General features: G+C 35.8%; 1 protein-coding gene across 2 annotated transcripts in view; it reads right to left on the bottom strand.

Moving 5' to 3' along the window:
- Positions 1 to 25388, bottom strand: part of Ets65A (DNA-binding protein D-ETS-3) — a 34854-nt gene that overhangs the window by 4205 nt on the left and 5261 nt on the right. The window contains exons 2-10 of one of the 2 annotated variants that reach the window (XM_035095305.1): positions 22971 to 23125; positions 22345 to 22448; positions 21866 to 22231; positions 21652 to 21760; positions 20302 to 20393; positions 19881 to 20182; positions 6649 to 6708; positions 1728 to 1787; positions 12 to 249 (exon numbers count right to left, since the gene is read on the bottom strand). In XM_035095305.1, coding sequence (XP_034951196.1) covers positions 12 to 249; positions 1728 to 1787; positions 6649 to 6708; positions 19881 to 20182; positions 20302 to 20348 — 707 coding nt within the window. In that variant the 5' untranslated portion in view covers positions 20349 to 20393; positions 21652 to 21760; positions 21866 to 22231; positions 22345 to 22448; positions 22971 to 23125. The remainder of the gene's footprint in view (positions 1 to 11; positions 250 to 1727; positions 1788 to 6648; positions 6709 to 19880; positions 20183 to 20301; positions 20394 to 21651; positions 21761 to 21865; positions 22232 to 22344; positions 22449 to 22970; positions 23126 to 25388) is intronic. The other variant, XM_035095306.1, reaches the window with a different exon arrangement.

Raw genomic sequence — 25388 nt, 5'->3', positions numbered from 1 at the left:
AATTGACTGACCTTAGGGCTCTTGATAGTTTATCGTAATTCATATTAGGCTTGGATTTTCTTTCTCCCCAACGTCTTGCTACTTCATCAGGATCTGTAAGCTTGAATTCACCATTTGTTCCTTCCCATGTGATACAAGCAGCATTGCTGGAGTCAGACAAAAGCTCTAGTAAAAATTGCCACAGTTGAATTTGTCCAGAACCAGAACTCGCAAGTCGACTGCTCGTTGCACCAAACATCTGATATGGATCTGAGTGAAAATAGAAAAAAATAATAATTAATGATGAAACATCGGTACTTGAACCACTTGGCAGGTCAATTGGTATCTATTAATCAATTTAAAACTTAAATAAAATCTGGGTGGTGCTCAATTATTAGGATTTGCTTTTAACCACATATCCTCTGGAATACCTATTTATTACACGCTGCTTTCACCGCTCAACTACCACCCTAGTCGTTTCAGTATCTGTTGTTCTCTCTTTAGCCATGGCTCTCGGTCGAGAGCTTTACAATGCGTCATCAGCGTCGCTTACTACCGCCCGTCCATGGAGGACCCTACAGTCGTACAAAGGATATAATCGCAACCCCACAATGGAATAGAGAAGTTCGTTTGGATCATAATAATTTCAATTGAAAAAGAGAAAAAGAAAGATTGTACGCTAATGTGCCACATATCTTCCAATCAAAGATTCTTTTTTCTTTACATCAAGACATTTCCAGACTTGTTAAAGTTCTTGAATTTTTCACTGAGGGTCGTTTTAACGAGAGATTGAATAATACCAACTATTTTAGTCATTCAAAACATAAAAACTGTACTTTAAAAAACATCACTCGTAGGACATAAATTTTTTAATTTATTTTTACTTTGACATTCGGAGAAGTTATTTGAAATTTCAACGGCTTAATAGTGATATAATGTATTAATAAATAGCCTGCAAATCTAATCTCCAGTCTCTACTGAATTTCGACTGAACATTATTGAAATTTTACTAACAGTTTTTGGAAGAACTTGTTCATAAATATAGTAATAACACGTGAATAATTTCGTAGAAAAAATGTCAATTTAAGGGAGTTGAAAATTACGTCGATCACGAGAGCTAAGTATTAACTTATGTTTTATCTAAAATCTAAGAAAAACGAGCAAGGTAGATAGAAAAAAGAGAGACAAAATAGTCAGTCAATTTGCTCGCTTGGAAGCACGAGACTATGATTGCTGAACATAAAAAAATGTAACAACGAGGGGAAAAAATGTGAGAGAACACAAGAGGGCGAAAATCCGAGTGGCCGAACCTCAAAGGTCGTTTCAATGGATGAATCCCGTGAATTTCACAGAACGATCAGCTTTCGATCGAACGGTAATTCATTTACGAGTTAATAATGCCAACAGGGGTTGAGGCACACCCATTTATCTGTACAAACGAGGGGTACAACCATTAGTCGTTGTTCTACCAAAAAGTTTACTAAAGATCTAACAATATTGTCAGTTACAAAACTGATTTATGAACTTCAATATAGATTTAACTATAACTTAAAAAAATCAATGTTATTTTTTTACTGAATCATAAAAATAATTCTTCGGGCGTGGTTTGCCATTAGAAAAAAGAAGTATGAGGTAGAAAAGCTAGTGGTCAACGATCAATGTAATCGCGTGGGTAGTTTAGAGTTGAACAAGCTATTGCGAATTTTTTTTTTCCTTATTATAATATAAAGTGCACGTAATTTACTCACCAGGTTGCCGGAGATGTGAATGAGTATCAAGTGCAGACTTGGACAAGCCGCTTCCGTAACCTGAAATCCAAACAGGAATCATTTTATTTTTTTTTAAGCAAATAAATAAATAAAAAGAAAAAAAATCCATAGACATCCGTGAATGTTTCTTTACTGACTTGATGAGAGGTCAAACAAGCATCGACCATTCGTTAAGAGATTGAAAATCGCATTTTATAGAAAGATGAAAAAGGAATAGATCAAGTGAAAGGTTTTATACATAGACATGTAGAGACAAAAAGGGATTGAATGACGGGTGAGATAAACTAGTAAGAGCGTTCGAGCGTTAGAATTGGTTAGAGAGGATTTTCGTGTAGGCAAACACGACCTAGCGAGTACTTTTCGTATACGTTTCTCCCTACTTTAAGTTCTTACAGAGTCGAATAAAGTTCATTTCGTTTTTGAAAAAACTAACCAGTCAACTTTGATCTATTTTTTTTTAAGAAAAGGAATTTCAAAGTAGTGTCTATCATTAATAGTCTACCTCAGTACCTATCTTCTAACATTATCTTTCGCTATTCTTTGTTTCCTTATTGGAGAAAATAAAAGTTCCAAAAATAGTTTATTAAGAATAATATTCAAATCTATGTTATCAGTACTATCGAACAATAATAGTCACGTATTTTAACACGAGACTGATAAACTTCAGTACAATGGCCCTTAATTTAAGCTTATTGTACTTCCAAAAGAACATTATCCAACTCTGCTAGTTGACTAAACTAGGTTTGGAATGAAATCGGTGATTGTAGATAATCATTGACTAATGTCAATCATAATTTCAGTTATTCAGCTCTTTCATATGCTCTCAATTATATAACAATTGTCAATCATTTGTAACACTTATTCTGATTATGTTTTAATGATGACATCAGTATGGTGAGATTGATTCTATCCCTTGAACAGCAAGAAAAACATCCTAAAGCTATAGTCACAGATGCTCTCTAACTAGCAGTTGTGTCCTACAAGATAAGCAATTGGATTGTCCTTGTTGATTGGCAGAACATCAGGTCTGAGAGTCGAGAAATCTATCAGGGTCCACCACAATCATTATGGCCTCGAGCCAACATCATCTCCATCAAATTAAATAACTCTTTGAAACGAAAAGTCTTGTATTGCAGTTACCAACATTGTTGTAGAAAACACACCAACATTAACATTGAGCTTTGACATATTCCAGCGTTGCTTGCAACTTGAAGCAGTTTCTCTCTTCAGCCTATTGTGGACCTATCTGCGCATTCACAAGCAATTACGTCGGGCGGGGTAATCCCGTTAGGTAGCACGTCGAACTCAACATCCATGAACACACGGCACACCCTCTTTGCTTTTCCCGTGTTTTACACATACATGCATCAAGACAAGGAGGATCAAAGGAACCAACCATTCCACGCTGTCGCACTCCTCTTTAGCCGTTTCAGACGCTTTCACAATGCTGCTACTCTGACAAGTGAAGACGAAAAAAAAGAATACAGAAAGGAGGAAAGTCTGAGCTAAGTATGCTGGATAAAAGGGATAAATTTGCTACACTTGGAACCCTCTACACTCGTCTTGCTTTGCAAAGATTTTCCATGCGTCACATGTCCCATTTAACTGAAGCTAACAATTCTCTTGAGAACAAATTAGAATCTATAATTATTTTGCTATATCAGACTGTAATGTTTAATTTTATATAACTCTAGAGTGATTTATTTATATGATAAAATCATTAGTATATCCGAACTGGCAATCACAATAGCATTTTTAACAAATTTTATTAGAATAAGTAGATAGAGGGCAAATGTAAGTCACGCACTTTGAGCCCTCTGCTCTCAATCGCTTGATTTCTGTTCTCTGTCGGTGTATGCACGCGAGGCTCCGCTTACCCTTATGCAAAACGCTGCGCTCGAGTGAGGTCAGCTAGTGGTCAGGTGATAGCGACTATAGCGTGATTGTTTCGGTCGGGTAACTCTGATTTTATGGTAAATTTTGTGTATTTGAATCTATTTTTTCATGAATCATTTTCTCTTTTCTTTTATCTACCACTTAATAACTTTGAACATGACTTAATCAAAAAGTTCAAAACTAATCAATAAACTTATTTCAATAATCATTATTTTTTTCTTCAAATACCTCTTTACTTAACTGATTCATCTCGGCGATTATTTCGAGAATAAAAAATTTGTGAAAGAATATTCAGTATATGTATATCATCAACTAATCGTTGTTTTACACAACAATCTACTGAAGAAAAAATTTAAAGAATTAAAACTGATTTTGACAATGGCAAAAATGATCTAGAAGGACTTAAACAAGTACCTATATTTAAACTCAAGCAATGAAAAATGATTTCCGGTAAACATTGGCAAATATTTTATTTACTTTTAGATCTAAAATCATCACTCGTATAGAAAAAAATCAAAATCAACGGTGTTTATCGATCCTTAAGCTAACTTGGTTTAGCTCCAACGGTCAATCAAGCAATAGTAGAATGAAAGAGCAGCGGTGTCAAAGTAGCGAAAGAATAAGAATCGACTCGACGACTTTCAAAGTGGAAATACAATCCCTGTTCCAGTCAAAACTCACCCTTGTTCTCGAGGCAGTAGCTATCCCCCCAACGTCCACGAAAAAGGAAACAGAGTGAATGTGAAACGATACGGGGAGTCGAAACCGACCCGACCATGCGTGAACGTGTCACGCATAGGCACGTGACCATGTATGTACTACCGAAGACATAATATCGGTGACGATAGACCCCCGCGGCGTGTTCTTCTCTATCACTCTTGCTCACTGGAACATTAACAGTCTGCACCCCATACCAATATGCTACATGCTCCTCAAATCCCCATTTTACGTTGTTTTCTCTTCACAGTCACAATGAATTTTCTCAACACGATTTGTGACGACAAGTAGATAAGACTTTTTAATATACTCCTTTGTATTATTTAGTTACTAGACTACCAATGCTATAACACTAGTAAAACAATTTATTCTCAATCATAAAACTTTTCAAGACAATAATTGAAAAAATTTAAAAAAGCAAACAGTTTGATTTCAATTTGATTGCTTAATTGTTATGAAAAAAAAAAGATTTATATCTCATTTTATTGTTATCCTTTTCACCTTATAAATAACTTATGAAGAATTTAATACGACAATCTAAAAAAAATCCAAGTAATGAGTAATCATTTTTTTTCTCGAAATCTTTCATCAAATCCATTAATGAATAAATCTGTTGTAAATGAACCAAGTACATGTTACTCATAAAGTTTTTTATCTTGATAATCGAAAGTAACTGAGTACGATGTTAAGAAAAATAATAGCCTTCTATTTTGATTATTTTTCATAATGCATTATTTGACCTTAATCATAATTCGGGGTTCATTTCTCACGATGACACGTCAAAAGTCAACAGCTGTTTGGCCATTATACCAAATCATTCAAATCAAAATAATGCACGTGAAAAAAAATAAAAATAAGCTCAGTCCAATTAGTTACTTTTTTATGAATGTACACAAGGGTAAGTGGTTGGCCGTGAGTTATACCTCCACGTTATGTTTGGAGTAGTTATTAGCGGGGGTGTCAAGGTGAGGTGAATTTTGATCGTACGATCAGGTCTATAGTTACTAGAAAGATAGTCACGCGATGGCAAACGCCAGGTTTCGAGTGAGTGGATAGTAACTTAGGCACGCGCTGTTGCTATAAAAAAGTGCACGGTAATTATCATGGTAAGGCTCCTACACAGTCTGAAGAAAGTTGAGAGAAGTGAATAAGTCAGTGTAGGATCGAACCATCACGCGAGAATTTTTTGTTTATGCTCTTTTCTACTTTTGTAACAAATATTATGAAGATGGAATTTCATAACATCTGATCACTTCATTCAAATTCAATTTACTATTTATGAAGAATATATTTCTAAAAGATGATAAAGTAGAAATAGAAAACAAATGTATGATGTATTATTTTAGAATTATACTCTGATGACGAGTAAAGAAATTGCTTCTGATTTCTGAGCCAATCTTCTCAGCTTCGTATTTATTTAAATACCTTTCATGTCGGAACGATAAGTTTTTTATTCTCGTCTTTAGGTAAAATCTAATTTAGTCCCTGTTGTCATATCCTTTTGACACCTTGATGATAGTCCAGATTCCCTCGGGTCAAAATTTACGAAAGCTTCACTCATACGTAAATGTACTCTATATGATCTTGAGCTTAATGTCTTGCAGTACGAGACTGAAGGGAAATGAAGAGGGAACGGTAGAAGCCGTTTATAACAAACTGCTCGCGGGCAAAGCTCTGATCTTCACAATGATTGTTCCTGGATGGTTGTAGGAAAGGGGATTGACGGGGTGCGAGGTGATTTCTGGCTTCCTCGCGTACATCTTTACACTCCCTGGGGGTATACTACGACAAAGGGGCCGCGGTTCAACGCGCCACAAAGCACTGGGATGTCCACGCCCTGTATGTGCGCTTAGACTTCCAATCCACCTACCAACCTCTCTAACCTCTCTTGCCCCTCTAGTATTCTCGCGATTCTCGTGCCACGATGCGTGAACTTGCAACAACCTATTCTTCCAATCTCTCTAGCTCTTTTACTTTTTTACATGCTCACAAGAGTGCTCTTGCTCTGTAGTGCGAGATAAAAATGCAAGAGTTTGTGGAGGAAGAGATGAAAGAGTGAAAGTACTTGAAACGCAAAATGCTGATAAGTCCTGGTACAACAGGACGCTCAAAAAGCAATTGTTATCGCTACAGACATTCGTCTTGCTTGCTGTTTGCATGTTTTCACTCTTGAAAAGCATGGAATTTTTACCTCTTTCACAAAAAGCTTATTTTTTTCAAGCACCATTTCCTCTTTTCTCTCTATTTTACATTATTTTTTCTAGTTTTTTGGCAGTAAAAAACTTACCCTGTCCAGGAGCAGGCGAGGTGGCGTGGCTCCAACCTCCTTTGTATGAACTGCTGGCATCTACAATCAAAGTTTTTTAATTTTAATATGTTTTGCATTTTTATTACTTTCATATTGTCAATGTATTCGAAATGTTGTCTGGACAAATAAATTTATAAAATAAAACGTAAATAAACTAGAAATAAAATACCTTGAACAATTAAAATCATGGTATAATAAAGCTCATAAAAAACATTTCCATGGCAATGTTAAATGATTGAATACAGCAATTCACCTAATTTCGCATCTACACCCTCAATTCCCAAATGATCAATTTCCCCCGCCAGTGCTATCAAAAAATGTAGAGTTCAATTTCGCCAGTGGTTTGTTTGTGGACAGCTATATTTTCATTTGGCAGTTATTGGCGCGAATACGACGGGGTCAGAGATTGGTACGAGGGTGGCTGAGATTCTGTTGTGTACATACGTGACCTATGACGCGGGGTGAGGAAAAGGGATACTTGGCTACCATACATTTTCTCCTCGGCAAACAAATCATTTCCCAAATGCCAAACTTTACTTTTTCTCTTATTTCTCCCTTTTGATTTGATCGCTGTCTCCATTAACAGAGCCTCGAGTTTCTTTCATAATGCAACTGGAGATGTGCTATTAAATACTCTAGCCAATAATCGAGCAATGAGTCTCTACAAATGTTTATTCATCTTCTTATCCCAATTTTGTACCATGTGATACCAGAGTTTATTAACGTTACTACTGATTCAATTATTTGATAATTTATCAGAATAAAAAAAAATAGAATAAAAGATAAAGCATGATATAAAAAATCAATCACAGAAAAAATATGCGGACGTTATGAAAAATAATCATTTTCACTGGATATTCACAAGTTTTATAAAACACATACCAGCAAAAAGCATAGATAAATTGGTGAAAGCCGTTGTTCTGGGTAGCTCAGCAGCAGTTGTGCCGCTGCTCTTGAGGTCTAGCATCTCGCCAACGGCGGATGACACCTCCACTGCCCCCAGATGGCTCTCTGTAAGTGTTTCACGTAAGAAATCACTCACAAAAGCGGAACTTTGCCCAATTTTCAACAGATTCAACACAATGTCAATTTTTTATTTTTTAAAATTGATCAACTTTAATGACAATCAGGTAATTTCGCGTCATGTCGAGATCAAAATCAGCCCAATTGACTTGTTTCTTGATCTTTTCTTACACTCGGTGAGGCGATCATTGTCGTTTACCGAGCCGAGCAATACTGGTGAAAAAGACGGTAGGAAGAGCCGCTGTTACATTTCGTCCCGCCCCCACAGCAAGTCTTGAACAGGGGTGAGACAAACCCTGGCCACACGGAGGTGGTTGTCCCTGGTGGTTGTTCACAGAGGCGGGCTCTTCCGCCACGAGTCTGCGCATCATGTTTGCGCTGTATTAATGAGGATAGCGCCATCTCAGGCAGGAGCTTTTTGTGAAATCGAGGTTGAGAGAGAGTTGATGCTGTAGACACTGGAACTATCTCCTGCTCTTTCGACTCCTTATCCAGCCGCTGATAAAGACAGAGACAGATAAACTAGAAGGCAACTCGGTTGCTAGGTAGCCACGATCAAAACCTACCTATACGTATTTACTATTACGACAGGTGGTGGTTGGCTTTGTCCCTGCAGACACCAACTCAGAAAAGAGGATCTCTCCCGTTTGCTCGATTTCTTCCGGATCTTGGTGCCAACGCTGTTCATGAAGCTGGTAATAGTGAGTTTGCGAAGATAGAGAGAGGTAATACTTGCTACACCAGCTTATTGAGAAATACAACGAGAAAATGTTCAACTTCTTAGTAGTCTATAGAGAAGATCTTTATTGAAATACGTCAAATGGGTGGAATAGTCTACTGAAATTGTGATAGAATTTTCATGTAGGAAAGTTGAGAGTATAATAACAACTTAAGAACAAAAGCTTTTTTATCACTTTTATATTGAAAACATTTTTTTCCTTTTTCGACAAAATAATTTGTTTCATTTTTTAAATTGATTTTTCTTTAAATTGAAAAGCTGTTATAAATTAGTCCAGTTTCAAGAAGGGTTGGATATTGAAAATCATTCGTTATTTATTCCCCAGTGGAAATTTTTCAGCAGCTGGTGGAATAAATTTGAATACTATCTGATAAAAAATAATTTATTTCGATATTCAGAGTTCAGGAAAGAAAAAGTTTTATTTAAATATTAATAGGTAGATTTACTGAAAATGTAGTGTCTGCACTTCATTATTAATTATTACATACAAGTTACTAAATTGTCTACAAGAAAAAAATTAAATAATAAAAAACATTAACAGAGAATTCTTATTTACCACTTACAGCTAAGACGTTTCACTTAAATTTACCACGAAAACCTTAATATTCTGAGTGTCAAATAATAATAATTTAAGGCATTCCTTTATTTTAGAAAAAGATAATAAACAATTGTTCAATACAGCTCAACTTAATGACTCAATTGCATCAACTCTCAAAAAAACATATGCCTGCAAACGGTTCAGCCCCAAGTGGATGTAAACGTGGTTAAGCTCAGCAGAACTAAAGGATTGGTAACACATCATAGGTCATCATAGTTCACAAATTCTCTAGAGTCTATTATAATACTTTACACGGTTAGAAGTCTTAAAATATATAAGTTCGGTACAACAGTTTGAACAGTCCCGTCCCGTTTACGTCCGGACATACGTCTATCCATATCGCTTGGAATAGTAGCATAGAGTTGTACATATATACATGGGACCCCTACTAAAAAGACACGCGTACGGCACGCGACCGCGTACGCCCGGCGGCGCATTTAACGCGCGATCGCTCTCGAGTGTCCGCGTGTGTCAGCGTTGGATGAGGGGAAAGAGGAGCGGAGCAAAAATGCAACAGAGAAAGAGTATGCAAACCTTTTCCGGTAGTAATATATAACATAAAAACATAAATTTCTAGATCAATTGACTATGATTGGAGCAAAAAATACTAAAGTATATCAAGATGGAGAGAATAAAATTTATAAAATGAAAGCGAAAAGTGTAGAAAAAGAGCTTAAAATAAAAGCACCACCTTCTTCACTGATAAAAGCTACGAATAATAAGTGGTTTGGATGCTGCTTCGTGTCGCAATTTAATTGGAAAACTCTCAGAGAAGAGAACGGAAAGAAAAGAAAAATGGAAGTAGTTGTAATAAGTAGAAAGTGCCTTAATCGAAGTCTCTCTCACACAAAAAATCACAGTAACCCTCAACTGCTGCTACTGCACATGCTGCCGTGATTTGCGAACATTATCTTGAGATACAGCTCCAGCATTATAGTGCTACTCTGGCCAAGTAGGCAAGTCGAAGTGCAAGAGGGTGAGGATATCATTGTACAGCATGAAACATGACAGGGCGGACTATTGTATAACAAGACGCATAGCTGAGATGTACGGCTGCTGAGTGAGCAAGAGAGTTAGATAGAAGGAAATTCCCTAAAAGGGGAGCAAAGAGGAGAGCACAGAGTACCAGCCCTAAACCACTGTTATACCACTGGTACACACATCCACTCATATACGACGACCACGCCAATACCCATAACACGATAAGAACCAGTACCACTTTGTTAACTCTCAGGGGTCGCTTAAGTGCGCGGTGATACATATCTTCCCCAGCCAGATAATATTTCGTATTCAATTTGGACAATATGCTTGATCCAGTTCGATTTGCCCACGCCCCGTCACTTCTACTAGATAAACCAACAATTGTCATGCTCGTTATAGCTTGTAGTGGATATATTTCACTTTAGGAAACATCTGATAACTTATTCTGATTTTAAGGCTTCAAGTTAATTATAATGTTTTTATGTGTGATGTTGATGGAAAATATTTTTCACTTGAGGATAAATGTATTATTGAAGAACGATTGAAAAAACCAATCTGAATCGTTATATAAAATATTTTTGTAAATTATCAATCAATGAACTTATAGAAAAATTATTTAACAGTAAAATATAAAATTAAATTAACATCCAACAAATATATAGACACTTGACTAGATGTTCAATATGAATAATCCAATCAATAACCAAACTTTACTTTCCTTCAAAAAATTTTCTTGTACAAATGAAAATAGCCCCTAAAAAGTATTTTTGAGTTTTTTGTAGTCTTTGCATAGCATTTTAAAGTGAACATTTGCAAACATGTTCCAGTGACATGTTTACTGGGTGTGTGCGCGGCAGTAATACAAAGGTTCAGTTAACACCATCCGGGCCGAATTCGATTGATTCATGTTAGTATAAATTATACAAGCTGTTGAAAGTAAATCTCCAATCTATTGGTTATATTTGAAATTGATAAACTTATCTATCTACCAAATGATAGGCACTAAAGTATCGGGAATAATAAGTGAATGTCAATAAATAACGACAAACATTTATTCCAGAGTAGTATAAGTCAGTAGTACAAATCAAACGGTCTGTTAGTGTAGGAAGAGTTGAATTGAACTTCTGAAGGAAGGAGAGAGATTTTGGGGACAACGCCAACTCGTCTGGCCATCAATTACGTCACGGAAGAATGCATTCGTTGCCTCAAACAAAAGCTTCTCGTGAAGGATATAGTGAGAAACTCTTCTTTACCCTTCTCTCCCCCTCATTCTCTTGCTATTCCTCTAGACCCTATGAGTAAGTTAACTTTTGATTCATACACGGCTGTGCCTAATTATAGTGCATTTGCATATTCTCTATAGCAAAATAGTTTCGTAGTTTAATAGACCATAAGAAAAGTATCTTTTTTGTATTCAGAAGTAGACTTCTATAATTAAAAAGCTCATGAATCTTCTTCAATATTTTATTTAAAATAATAACAAATATTAAATGATAAAAAAAAAAAGCTAACAAAAATTTTTAATAAAGCTCTTGATTGTTGAGTTTAGAATGAGACATTATGTATTGTTGACAATGATTGGTTATTTTTTAAAAAGAGATGAAGGAGCAAAATATAACGCGAAAGTAAATAAGATGGTGAGAAGAAGAAGAATAAGCGGAAACAACGACGAATTTGCTCTGAAAAATAATTACCGGTTCGTCGTCATTGTGTCTCCGACGTGACGCGATTTCGTTGTTTCCTAAAGTCCATCCCTTCAGCTAAACACAAAAACGTCAGAAAAAAAATAAATAAATGAATAAAAGGAAGATAGAAACGGATGAGAGACGAGAGACGAAGAAAAATGAGGCGCGAGCTTGGAACGTTGAGCAAAAAGAGGTGAAAAAGAGGTTGGATTGAGGGAGAAATTGATGAAGAAAAATTAAGAGAAAGAGGATTGCACTGTGTGAGGCAAGAAGCGAGAATATGAGTGAAAAAAGGAGAAAGAGCACAAGCATAGCAGAGAGTAGAGGCATCCGCGCGCTCATTTCCGTTCTAGAGTCGTCTACTGGGATGAGAAAGAGACACGAGGGGTGACTTACGAGAGACGGGGGTGCTAACTCGCGAGATATTAATTCCGTGTTAGCGCTAGGAGGGTGCCAGGCCGAAAACTACGTGCTGAATGCGGGAGGGAAGAGCGAGAAAGCAGTCGTCACTTGTCTAGGGGATGAGGGAGAGAACATAGAGGGTGAGAAGGAGGCGTTACAAATCAGAGATTAGCCATAGTTAACTCGACTTGCGCACTCAAACAGTTAATCAATAAGTGATTATTTACATCGTTCCGTCGACAAGTCCACTGAGAATTCAAAGGGGTCTGTTGAGCTTCATTAAGTCTAGTCACCCTTATGAAAAAATTTATTCTATTGTGTATCTAATGTTCATTTTGAAATAAATTTTCTTCGCTCATTAATTAGAATACAAATTCATTTTGTATTCAGAGAAACATTTTTAACACTTGATAAACTTAGACTATAAATGCTATTATTTCGAAATAAATTATTTTTTATTATTAATTTAAAAAATCTAATATTTTACTTAGGACAGTTGTTATTATTTTTTTTTATTATAATTATATAATGATCTCAAAAAAATAATGAGCTTTTATTTTTTTGAATAGTCATTGAAGAATAAATTGAACCAATCAATAAAAATCTCATTCATTGTTAACCAATACTTTTTCAGACGATTATTAAAAATAACTAAACTTTTCCGGCATTATTAAACATTGAATATTGAATTTTTTGTTGACAATCGTTCATTTTTTTCACTAAAAGCGAATATCCGTTGTTCAATTACAAATTTCCTTCGCCGGAAGAGAACGTTTCTCCCGACGTGAAGTCGTCCAAGGAAGGAAGGAAATATGTAGGAAGATCGTGGTCGACTTGCACCACCGAAGAGCCAGCATATAATAAGTGAGATATCAAGCTAAGCTGAATCAACTTGTTTGACATCATGTATGAGAAGTGGAGTTGGTGCACAAAGTCGAGCCTCAAGGCCCAAGTGTTTCAGTCATTTGAGATAGAAGGTGACGAAGGTTGCCCGGGTGGTTTTGGTAACACTTGGAGATGGGGGTAGTAGTTGGATGACTGGCGGTGAAAGCGTCGTCATGGAGACACATCGATCAGCTCGACGGTTGCGCCGCACTCTACTGAATACCGAAACACCAGTTTCTTCCCCTCTGTTTCCACACCCAGACTCTGCTAACCCAACTGATCATCTGGTATTGGTGGTCAGCAATAAGCTGCTACCTCTAGACGTAATCTCTAGCGAAAACCTTATAACTTAATCATCGTCCGAGTCTTCAAGAAATTATATCAAATCTCATCAAATAATTTATGATCATCAAAGCTTACTTACAGTTGATATTTCAAGATCAAACTGGACCTGATAGTGAAGCTTTACTTGGAGTCAATCGATTCCCAGGCAAAGTTGACGTCCCGCGTAGTAACTCACCCTCAACCTCTAAAGCTGAATACCACTGATTGTCCTCTCTATCTCTTTCTCATCGAGTCTTCTTCAGTATAAGGTTACCATTCTTCTCACTCCCTGTACTGCTTCTTCTTCAGCATTTATCTTTTTCTTTCACACTTGAATCACTGGTGCTCTCAACGTTTTCAAATCCCGTCCCTCTTTCCCACTCCACGATAATGATGGCAATCAGCCCCTCAGAAAGGATTTCAGGAAATTCTCTCGCCTTTTTGTCGGCGGTCGGAGCGGCAGCGGACGCCACAAACACCGGTCTCCCTCTTCACCCTTCATCTTTCACCCTCTTTCCTATATATGATGCTAAGAGAGACGAAGCTTTTCAATGACTAGCTCTCTCTCGTCCTCTTTTCAACGACCTCTTGTTCCCTCTACGAAACCTACTGGCTCTTTTTTATTGTATCTCTTTTTTTAACGAAACATTGTGACCGATACCCATTGTAGCTTTCCTATCATATTCAGCTTATGTCTATATGAGTGAAAATAAAGTTATTTATACCTTTGATACTTTTTTCAAGCAAAAAAGTCTAGTTGTGTTTGATTTTTCTTCTTTTTTTTTTCATTTAATAGTTGTATTAATTCTATCAACGTTTCAAAGAAAAATTCTTGATCCAGATAAAATAATTCCTAGTTTTAATAAAGTTTAAAATCAACCAACTCTGAGAGGAAAAGGAGAAGAATTTTAATTAGAATTCTATGTAAATACTGGTTGAATTTTCGTATCCATCTAACGCAATTCTATTCATCACAGACTGAATTAACATCTCGATACTAGCAACAGTTTCCTCATTCGCTCGACAATTAATTTCCTGCGCTTTGAACGCCCACACTCTAGAACACAAATCCATCCTTAACCTAATCAGTAGACTCCTGAGTCAACCAATTTGATCTATCGATATTTCTCAAGTATCAGAGAATACAAATCAGACAAGCTATCAAGGCGTGACTGGAATTTTTTTACCCTCGATGATCTGTTGCACACCGACAATATTGACAACGAGCCAAGAAAACGAACTCAAGTTTTATCCATCCCCTTCTTTTTATACCATATACTTGTATCTCGGTTCGCTCACTCCCCCATCGAGTCACTTCTTCATTGACGCAACATTGAGCACACACGATAACGCATGATTAACCGGGTAATGACTTTCTCCTGCACTCCAACCCTCTTCTTATATTCTTTGCCTCCCTCGCGACAACAATCGACAATTATAACCAAAAAAGCTACATGTCCAAAAGACTTTTGTCGAGTCACTTTTCATGCTACGTCACCGGAGATTCACCAACTAATTGTCCGATTAATCAGAATGACTCGACTTCTTAATCATTTTTGTTCTTCTTCTAATAATTAATAGACCAAGAAAAATCTGGAAAAATTTATCTCAAGTTTTCAATTAAGAAAACGATTCTGAAACATATAATATAAATATTAAGCAGTTTTGGTATTAAACAAAATTCTTCAAGTTAAGAAGAGATTGTAAAAGTTTAAATGATAAAAGTTAGAGAATTAGAATAAAATACTACAAGGGTTTACTGGACTGCCATCTATTTTCTACGTCCCAAAGCATCAAGGGGATGCTCTACCCCCTTCTTCAGCTCATTGGGGTTATTGATCGTCGGAGTTGTTTATTACAGGGACGAAATATCGCTCGCTCATATTCATCGTGGTCTTCTTAACCGATAAATGTTAACATCCCTCTAATGATCATCTTCATAATTTTTACGTTGACAAAAATTTTTAAAAAAATATATAAACCATCTTTTTTTATCATCATGAGTATTAATACGACTGATCATAATATTTACAAGTTAAATAAATAAATAATGACTACCTATGATAAATGATGTGTCGGAAGTATTAGAAAATAGTATCTACGTTCTCACTTCAATATTCTGCCAAGTCATCTAATGTTAAGAACTCGATTTACCCTCAAAGCTTCGAAACTGATGTAACAACATACAATAATAACTTTAGACAATTTCGTTATTTCTAACATTATAAAATTCTTGATAAAAACTTTATAAAGAAGGAAAATAATAATAAAAACTAGTGAAACCTGAAGAAAAATGATTCTCGCAGTAGATAATGTCTGGTTTCGTCAGACATCCCTTCACTGTCGCGTGTGCCTTTGTGCGACGCGTAATAATTGCGCGGGAGGGTGCAGATCGAATTGCGCGAGGGGATTGACGGGGTGGAGTGGATGATAGTGGCAGGGATAGAAGAGAGAACACGCGCCGGAAACGGAACTGAGAGTCGTGTGTCCCTGCCGTTCCTGAGCGGAACTATCATGATTAGTCACGGGGCTTGCAATGAGCCACGTTCTCTTAAGGGTGGACTTAAAGCAAGCATACTTGTCACTTCAATAATAGTTACTTAAAACTTGAATACTAGTTATCGATATATCTAATAGAACATCAGCTTATATCTTATCGCCACTTCATGTTCAATTGTTATTTAATTATAACTAAAAGTACTATGAAAGACTGTTCAAGTACTATTTTATGAATATTGACCTACAGTAGCTTGTATTTAAATAGAAATGTTTTTAAAAATTTATTGTTAAAGAATTATTCTCAATTACTTTAATTATTTTTCGATTATCGTGAAGTTATTGAAGTGTCTCGGGAATAATGTATGTTAAATGAAGAGTTTAAAAAAAAATAAAATAAAATTACACTGCAAATTTCAAAGTGTTGTGTGTCAATACACTTGATGTATTCTAAAATGACGTCACTCATTCGATTAATATTGCAGTCACTTTTTAAATACCTTCAAGTGCTTTATCAATTTATTTCAGAAAACTTTATTAAACTAATCTTTATTTTTAGATACAAGAATCCAAAAACTGACACTGTTTATAAAACGTACCAATTTTAAACCTTTACCACATCAATTAAATTACGTTATTAATTTAGTCATAATATGTTTCCGATTGCCAATTTGTTCTTTGGATTAAATTAAACTATTCTTTAATATTCTGTTGAACAGTAAAATGTTTTTTCTAATTAAAAATTCTTCTTAAAGATTGGGTTTATCATCAGGGGGAAAAAAAATAATGTGTCCACATGTAGCTTGGTATGCGATAGGGAGTTAAATAATATCAAATTTGTATTTTTCATAAATATTTTAAATATCTTTTATAATTGATCATTTGTTTATTATATAAATAATATTAATATTAATTTCGAAATTGCTAAAAAATTACATTTCAATGAAAAGTTTGAAGCGTCGTAAGGAAGAAATATTTCTAGACATGATAATATGTATCTCTGAAGGCAGATTTACCACCAGTACGTATCATCTCGCAATTTTCAACCATGAACGAAGGGAAGGATGGTTCCGGTGCGTTTACCATCATCGTAGTTGCTTTGAAAGTATGATGCCGGAAGTGAAGGGGCGCGCGAGAAAGTCCGTCAGTCGCGAGAAAGAGAATAGAACCCTCAGCACCCAAGGTCTAAGGGTTTTTGACAAGGGCGCACATCTCCGTAACCCCCGGGTTAACCGATACCGGCAATTATCAACGCGTTGTGGTCACCCTCTATTATACTTCCACTATATTTCTTGTCATATACCAAAGTTGACTGTCTTACCAACTTTGCAGTCCATTATTTTTTTTTCTCCCAGTGTCTATTATTTTTTTTCACGACTTATTTGTTTTAGGCAATTTAGTTTCAATTTTATATAAAAAAATGTTTGATTTTACGTAAGCAGATTGTATTTCATAATGAACGGAAAAAGCCTTTACGTATCGTCAAACATCAATTACTGGTGTCAACACCGTGGGACGAGGGACCTCTGATACTTATATCCAAGCAAACAATAATTGCGAGAATTAAATTTGAAATAGTTTGACACAAAGCGTTCTAATAAAAAACACCTAGTTGTTGTTTACAACCAGAAATAAAAGTTTCATTTGATCGTAGAATTGCCGTTATAAACCATCACTATCTTGTCTACAAATAAGAGATGATAGTTTAAAGGCTAACTGATGGTGAGTTTGATGACTCTCTGACCTCTCATCTAACGAGTAATTTAATCCAATTATGCGTTAGGTGTTTAAAAGCCACATAGATACGCCCACTGTCCAAGCACACAATTTGTAGTTGTAAATCAAGCCAAAACAAAGAATTTATTTTATCATTTCGTAGCCGAGGAATTTAACCACTTTCTCCATACCAGACTGACCTACTTTTAAATGCAGTTATACGTCTTCAATTACATGTAGAATTGTTGGAAAGTATCTAATAACACTTCTTACACTCTTTCTCCTTTCCTTACAGTTATTATATCACATTGCTAGAGCTCTACACCTTTTTTACAGCAGCAATAAAATAAAAATACATTCAGGACTTATATAAAAGCTATACTGCTGAAATTCATATGTCTTAAAGTCGCAAGTGGAGATAGTTGTCGTAACGTTTAAGATAAGAACATCTCCATGTGGTTGAGGGAGATGAAATGAGGACACAAGAGAGATGGTGTGAGAGGGTTGGATCGGTAAGCGAGAGATGGTGAAGGGAACATCCGGGATCCTAGAGGGTAGTGCTGCGGGGCGGTCGGTTGTCATGGATACCAAAGCGGCTAACCCCTGTAACCACTCCCCTCTCCCTTATCATCCCCTTGTGAAAAGCTTCTACACCGGCGCAACGGCCGCCATCATCGACCCACCATCTTGCCATAATCGCGGAGGCTGCACGAATTTTGCGGACGTGTCGACCGATATGTGCATGACGAGCGACTATACTATCCGATTATTGTCATGCCAAGTGAGGGGTGAGGGAACCTAGCGAGCCAGCGATGACGTTTCATGAGATATCGTACTTGTTTCTGCATTCGGATTACAGATTTGATTAATTCCATAGATAAACGGCTTTCTGGTGTTCTTGAATTTTAATCAAATGTTTCAATTACAATACATGCCGATCAATATAATTCAGGGCCTTCAACGCAACGTCGTATCATTAGATTAATCACAGTAATTTATTTTTTATTCGCTACCTTTTTATTTCAATATTAATCGTTTCAGTATAATTAAAACAATAGAGCTCAGTATTTCTATTATTAATATGATGATAAACATTCTTTTAATAATAGGAGAAAAATAATGAATAAAATTATATTATATTGATTCAATTCACGGTTTTTTTTTGATACAATAAAAGACATTACTAATATTAATAAAATATTCTATTAAATAATCAAAATTAATGTTTTAATTTATTTAATGAATAATTTATTAATTTTTTATTCAATCCCTAAACAGTAGATAATTCTGTACATATCTAAATAAAAATAAGCATTTTAAATAACTATTTATAATTTTATTAAATTCATAAAGTATCCTTTGAGTTAATTAGATTCATTGTGACTATCTGATAAAATATATCACTATATTATTAATATTAATAACTTTTTGTAATGGAATAAAACAATGGCAATTTTGCAATATATTTTTTTCGATTCCTAAAGCTTGAAAATTTTAAATTAAAATAAATTTTAAACTATACTTTAGATTGTATTGTTTTTGGATTATTTATTTTTTATTAAATAATTTAAAATCTGATAATAAATTAAAATATAAACAAAGCACCACGATTGGAGACTACTGAAGCCTGTGAAAATATAGATTATAGGTTTTGTTTTTTAGTAAAAATAATTTTCAAAGCATTGACGTGTTCCAAACGCATAACCATAAACCGCGAATTTAAATGTCTGTTTTCAACGGCGCATAAATAAAACTTGGCTTTCTCTTCCCCCAGGAGTCGTTGACGCAGCGGTACGGTCACAGTGGACTGGCCGCGAATTCGACGAAGCAAGACAAACTTTTCGGAGTCATCGATAAATTTTGTCAGAGAGTAGGTAGACAGGATATTGGCGCGGGTTAAGGTTGCCGGTTGGTCGTTGCCAATGTACGAGGTGTATTCTACATCGCGCTTTTACATATATACTCTACACTAACGTCCCTACAAAGCTCTCTTACTCAATACCTGTGCCAGTCCTGTCGGCCAGATAACGTGATTTACGTCGTCAGGATAATTAATGTCTCTCTAGTTCCCTTTTCCCCACTCAAGTGTGAGTTAATGGGAGAAGGTTTCACGGCTGTTTTCAAAAAACAATCGGAAATCGACGACCGGTTGCCGCCAAGTGCGACAGTTTTCCTGGTACTCTCGTTATCACCATGTTCAATCATTTAACAACAGTGACAAATTATCTTAAATCTTTTTTTTCAACTCTCTCAACATATATTTGCATCTATCGACCGTTTTAAATTCATTTTTTTCTCAATAACAGTTTGTGAAAAATGAAACGGAAATTTATGATAACAACTTGACCAGGAAACCACTTACCTGTGATGGAGACTGCAGTGCTTGGTGAAATAGCGGAAGGATTAGCACGTGGTGGTGGTGAAAAAGCTCCAGCAAGATATCCACCACGATCTGCTAGTGCCTGTTTAGCTTTTTCCACGCTCTGTTTCAGTTGTTGAAAGGTGCTACCACACGCAAGACCTCGATATGGCCAATTCTCTTGTTTCACACCAGTCGATGAGATTCCTGAGGTAGTAGTTGTACCAGTAGTTCCTGAGGCTCCCTTCAAGTCGAGCGCCCCCGAGTACGAACAGCTAGTGCTGTCGTACATCACCAAAATGCCCCTGTGAATAATCACAAGTCCATCAATCTCTTAATGCTATTAATTCAACTTTAATCATTAATATACTATTTTATTTTGACTTTAGTGACTTTGATCAATTGATCTTTTGTTCATCATTACCGTCTTCTCTGAGAAGAACCAACATAATCTTCACTTTTTAACTTCATCAGCCCTAAAACTTCATCCTCACTCAAGAACACAATCTGTAACCACTAAGAAAACTGTTACACAACGCCTTAAACGTTAGAAAAATTCACTTTAGTCTTATTTCTGATATAACATGAATGGAACAATAAGAAAATTGAGCAATGAATAATGATTACACCAATATAGTTTACAGTATTATCACAGATAAAATTTTCCAAATTTCCCAAAGCTAATAACAAACGTCGTTGCTTTTAGATCCAGACTGGAAGAAGAAGGTAGAAGCAGGCAGGTTGTCTCGCGCAACTACAGCCGTCGTGGCCAGCAAATTGCCTGCTTCCGGGCCTCATTACATCACTCTGTTACTCTGTTAACGCTCGCCGGAAGCCCCTCTGCCTACCTCATCTAAGCTCACACGCGTACGTATACGACAAGAGAACTGAGAAGTCATAGGCTCATGTGTTAGTGTGACACATCAGGTTAGACTGTGCACCCATTACATGTAAACATCACCGAACGATATGCTTCGTGTATAACGATATACGTTGGAGAATGACATGCGAGCAACTAACTGACTGAGCAGGAAAGAAGATAACATTAGGAAGATTTATTCGAACCTGTGCCTGGGTGCTGGCCATTAGAAGTCTACTTTTTTATTTGTTATTTAAATGTTTCTGTTCAAAGTTGAAACATTAATATGCTATTTTCTAGTTGTAAAAAAATTATCATCAATCAGATGGATACGTTATCTACTGATTATAGTATTTATTTATAATACTGGTAGTTAATTAGTTAAATGAAAAATAAAACAAGTAGAGAGAATTGCCGTCGGTATACAAAACCAATTCTATGCTAGAAGCGACTAAGCATACACGTGTTTGCGTGCTACATGGTTACTTAAAATTTTTTTTACATTACTCATACGCGTTCATTGCAACGGTACTTGACCCCCGGGGACAATGATATTTTTTTTATGCATGAGAAACACAATCAACCCCCTTGCTAGCTGACCATTTCCCGACTTTGACCCTCGCCCACATACATAAAAGTTTTCTGAATTATTTTCACCCAGCCCTTGGCCCATGAAAAACCGGATGTGCGAGCAATTTGACCGATTCTCAATTCAATCTTTGTTCGTTTTTTCTGATCAATTCTTTGCTATGTCGCAGTCGTAACTATAAAGAAGCTATACGATGATACATAGAACAAATAAAGACATTAGAATTTATGTATTATAAAAACTGACATTTAGTAATTCTGACAGAAAAAAAATAAATAATTCAAATTTTAAGATTATGCATATCATCAGTATTTTTTAACACTCACCGTCAGTACGGGGTGTCGCTGTAACGGATCCAGACCGCTTCTCAGAACTAGGCTTTCTCCTTAAAAAAAAAACAATTTTCCTCCACTATCTTCACACCATTGAACGTCTCTGTATCATTTGATAATGGATCAAAATATTATCTTGATTGAAATCCAAGTTAATTAAATCACCAAAAAAATGACTGTCACGCCACGAATTTATTAAAAAACCAACCAGAACTGAGACTGTCACCATTCACTCCTGGACAATCTCCAAAAGCTCTGTCTTGAGATAGATGTCAGAAGGACGTTGCGATCCTGGATGTAATGGTGTGATCCTTTCAAGTCTCTCTATAAAATCGGGGTGAGATGATGATGTTAGCGCGTGGACCGGCCGCGACGACGGACGCACATTTGGCAGCGTCGTTATCAGTCGCGGTCCGCCGATTGGCTGTATTGGAGCCTGCGCTCCAGAAACATGTTCTCCTTCCCTCTCTCGAAAGTTTAGCATTCCTCTTGCCTCCCCGTATTTCTCCCATGGTTTTGAAGGCTCCTTAGAGGCGGGATCACTCACTGGGGTAGATTTTGTTACTTCTGAATCCTGTTGGAATGTACGAAAATAGATCAAAAAGACAGTAAGGCAAAAAGTCCAATTTAATTAGCAACACATTAAACGATTTCAAGATCTTTAATTATTTCAGCTTTTTTACTTACTTTCAATCTTTGTAGAAATTTTTGTTTCGAATTGAAAATTTTATCTTCTATATTTGTCATTATTTGTCGTTGAATTTTCAGAAAATATTTAACACCATCTGGAACTAAATAATTTTTATGAATAAGAATTAACTCACATTGTAAATAAGAATTTCTTTTATCAGATATAATGTTTGATTGCGAAAAGAATTAAAGTAGTAAAAGGAAACTACTTTATTTTATACTTGAATTTTAGATTTTAAAGAGAAAGTTTGTATAAGTAGTTGTATTCCAATAATCTGTACTCAAGAAAAAAAATTAATCATGAATTTACTCTAACCCGGAAGTAAAAAGTCATCAAGAAGAGTGTCGAGGTTGCTGAGAAATAATGTAAACCTGAATTGCATGTAGAATTGTTCTAAAAAAAATTCCTGGATGCTCTTACGATTTCTTACGCTCCATTACCATCGAACAATAGATTAAATGTAGCTAGGGATCATGCAACTCCACAGAAAATCCAAACAAAGCCAATAATTTTATACATAAACTTCTCAACAGAATTAAAATATACACAAATAATAATGAATCTAAAAAAACATATATACAAAAGCAATAAAAATTTTTTTATCAAAAAAAGATATATATACCTTTAAGTAACTATATCTTGCTTTGATCTGCATACAAAAAGAAGTGCACAGTATCTATTCCATACATGAAATAAAATTTCAATTTTTTTTATAGATGTTGTCTATTACATATTGAATATTTAATCTTCTCTCGTAGTTCCACCATTTGTGTGTATCTGTAACAATTTTTTTGTCTTTTTAAGGTTATAGAATTTTTTTATCATGTAAGACAGATCGATAAAATGCAAACTCTCAGTGTACAGGAGGTTAACGTTAATGGCAGGGACTTGGGGATCGTGGGTGTAGGATAGTTGGCTTGATGCCGGGTGAGTTAGAACTTCCTGAGCCCTTCTTCCAAGTCCTTCTCTCTAGCAGCTACCCTCTACACTTTTGGTCTGACTCTTGCTGTGCTGCTTCTACTTATCGCCAGCAGGAAACATTCTGGTTTTTTTTTTTTAATTTTTTGAGTTTTATTACTAAACACTTTTACTACTTATTAAATTTTTCAAAGAAGACTTTGTATTTTCACTTCTTATTCCCTATCGCTTTTCATAATAAAAGATGTTTAATTAAAAATTAATTGATATCTAAACGATTCTTTTTTCCCGTAAAAAAATTTTCAAAACGTTCTGAATCATTGTAGTAGGTTAAATATTGAATCATTTATTTAATTTCAGCAATTGAATAATAATGAAGTTAACTGAAATACGTAGGAATATGCTTGGTGGCATTTACATTGCTACGAAGCAAAATAGATCGTTATAGGTAGTCTATTCGCGGGGGTTGATTTGCAAATAAATTTGAACGAGTTTAAAAAGAACGGTAAAATCGAGCCAAGTGGGCAACAAATGCAATCACTGCTTGTCACGAACAGAAAACGTTCAACAGGTTACTGCTATGTTATGAGAGTTTATTCGCGTGCCACAACCAAGTCTATTTATTCGGGTGACACATTTCTCTACGAAAGGAAACTGAGAAACACTTGGCAAGCCTCTAACATCTCGAATTTTTTATAGATTCAACACCTTATTGTATTTATTTTTCCCAGCCCCTCCCTGAGAAGACAGATTGTTCTGGTTATGCGCTCATTAAAGCAAGTTACAACTCACTGATTTTCTATTTAATAGCTTCCATTAGCAATTATGCTGATAAATTTTTTTAAAGGTAATACATGATTGATTCAGTAGATAAGTATCGAAAATATTCATCCCCTTTTGTAAACGTATCGACGTCGCGTGATTTAATTTGTTACAATTAGGGCGCGTAGAAAATCATCGAACGATTCTCGTCGTCCCTTCAATCCTCCTCGTCACTTCTCTTCATTTCATTCGTCATAGGGCACGGGTGCGGTATTGGACGAAGTACATATACCACCGCGCCCTACTATTAATATCAGTTAACAAGCCGATATGATCGCTCAACTCGCTCACCCTGTTATGGAGTGTGTACGGTTGACTATCAGGTCTTTTCTACTGCCACCAAAGACCAGCAAGATCCCCTTAGCATTTGTTACGCTGACTCACTTTCGATATAGCTCAAATAAATGAATAAAATTTAGTGTCTAATATGCTCTTATAAATTTTAACTGTGGACAATAAGTTTGGAACAAAAGAGTACTAATTGGAATTTAAAAATATTTATCAGGCAAGTTGCTAATTACTAAACAATCTAACACATTTCAATATAACTTCCTGAATAAAATTTTATAAAAACCAAATATTAATGTTTCATTCTAAACTGGAACTTGGATGCAATGGAATTAGTAAATTATTCAGAGAAAATAGAACTTTCAATACTTGCTATCGCATCCTATCTTGAGTTTATTTCTGTCGAAACTATCGTGCTGTTGGTGATTTCCATAAGCATTCATATATGCATACGTTTCGGCCACATTATACTTGCATACTCAAACGTTGTCCGAGAGCGAAGGCAGTTAGATACAAGCACTTGCAGAGGGTGGATTGCATTTCGGTTGAAGGGGTGGTACAGCTGGCTACGACTCACGAGCCTACAACACGCGAGAAACTCGATTGACTTGTAGATGAGGCGACAGTCGATACCGAGACGGCGAGAACACACCTCTTTTGCACTTGCTATCATTCAAGCTATTCTTTACAGAGGAGTAAGTATGTACTGCATCATCTGCTCTCTCTCTCTCCATCTATCTCTCTCTCTACCCTTCCCCTCTTTATCATGTACATAACTACGTCGTTTATCTAGCTAATTAATCTCGATAGTTGGTGACTATCAAGTAGCAAATGGAATGGGTGGAAGATTACAAACTCTCTGCCAACCTTGTTGATAATTATTATCTGTAAGTTGGTTTCAATAAATATTCAAAATGTTCCAAAGATGTAATTTACTAGTTTCCTAAATATTTGTAATAATATTAATACATTTGATTGTACATGAGGATATTATCGTGATAGTCTTTAAACA

The sequence above is a fragment of the Chelonus insularis genome, unplaced genomic scaffold, assembly GCF_013357705.1.
Source record: "Chelonus insularis isolate UGA/USDA-ARS -01 unplaced genomic scaffold, ASM1335770v1 contig_133_pilon, whole genome shotgun sequence".
In the NCBI taxonomy this organism is placed as follows: domain Eukaryota; kingdom Metazoa; phylum Arthropoda; class Insecta; order Hymenoptera; family Braconidae; genus Chelonus; species Chelonus insularis.
This window is presented reverse-complemented; position numbering and strand designations above follow the sequence as displayed.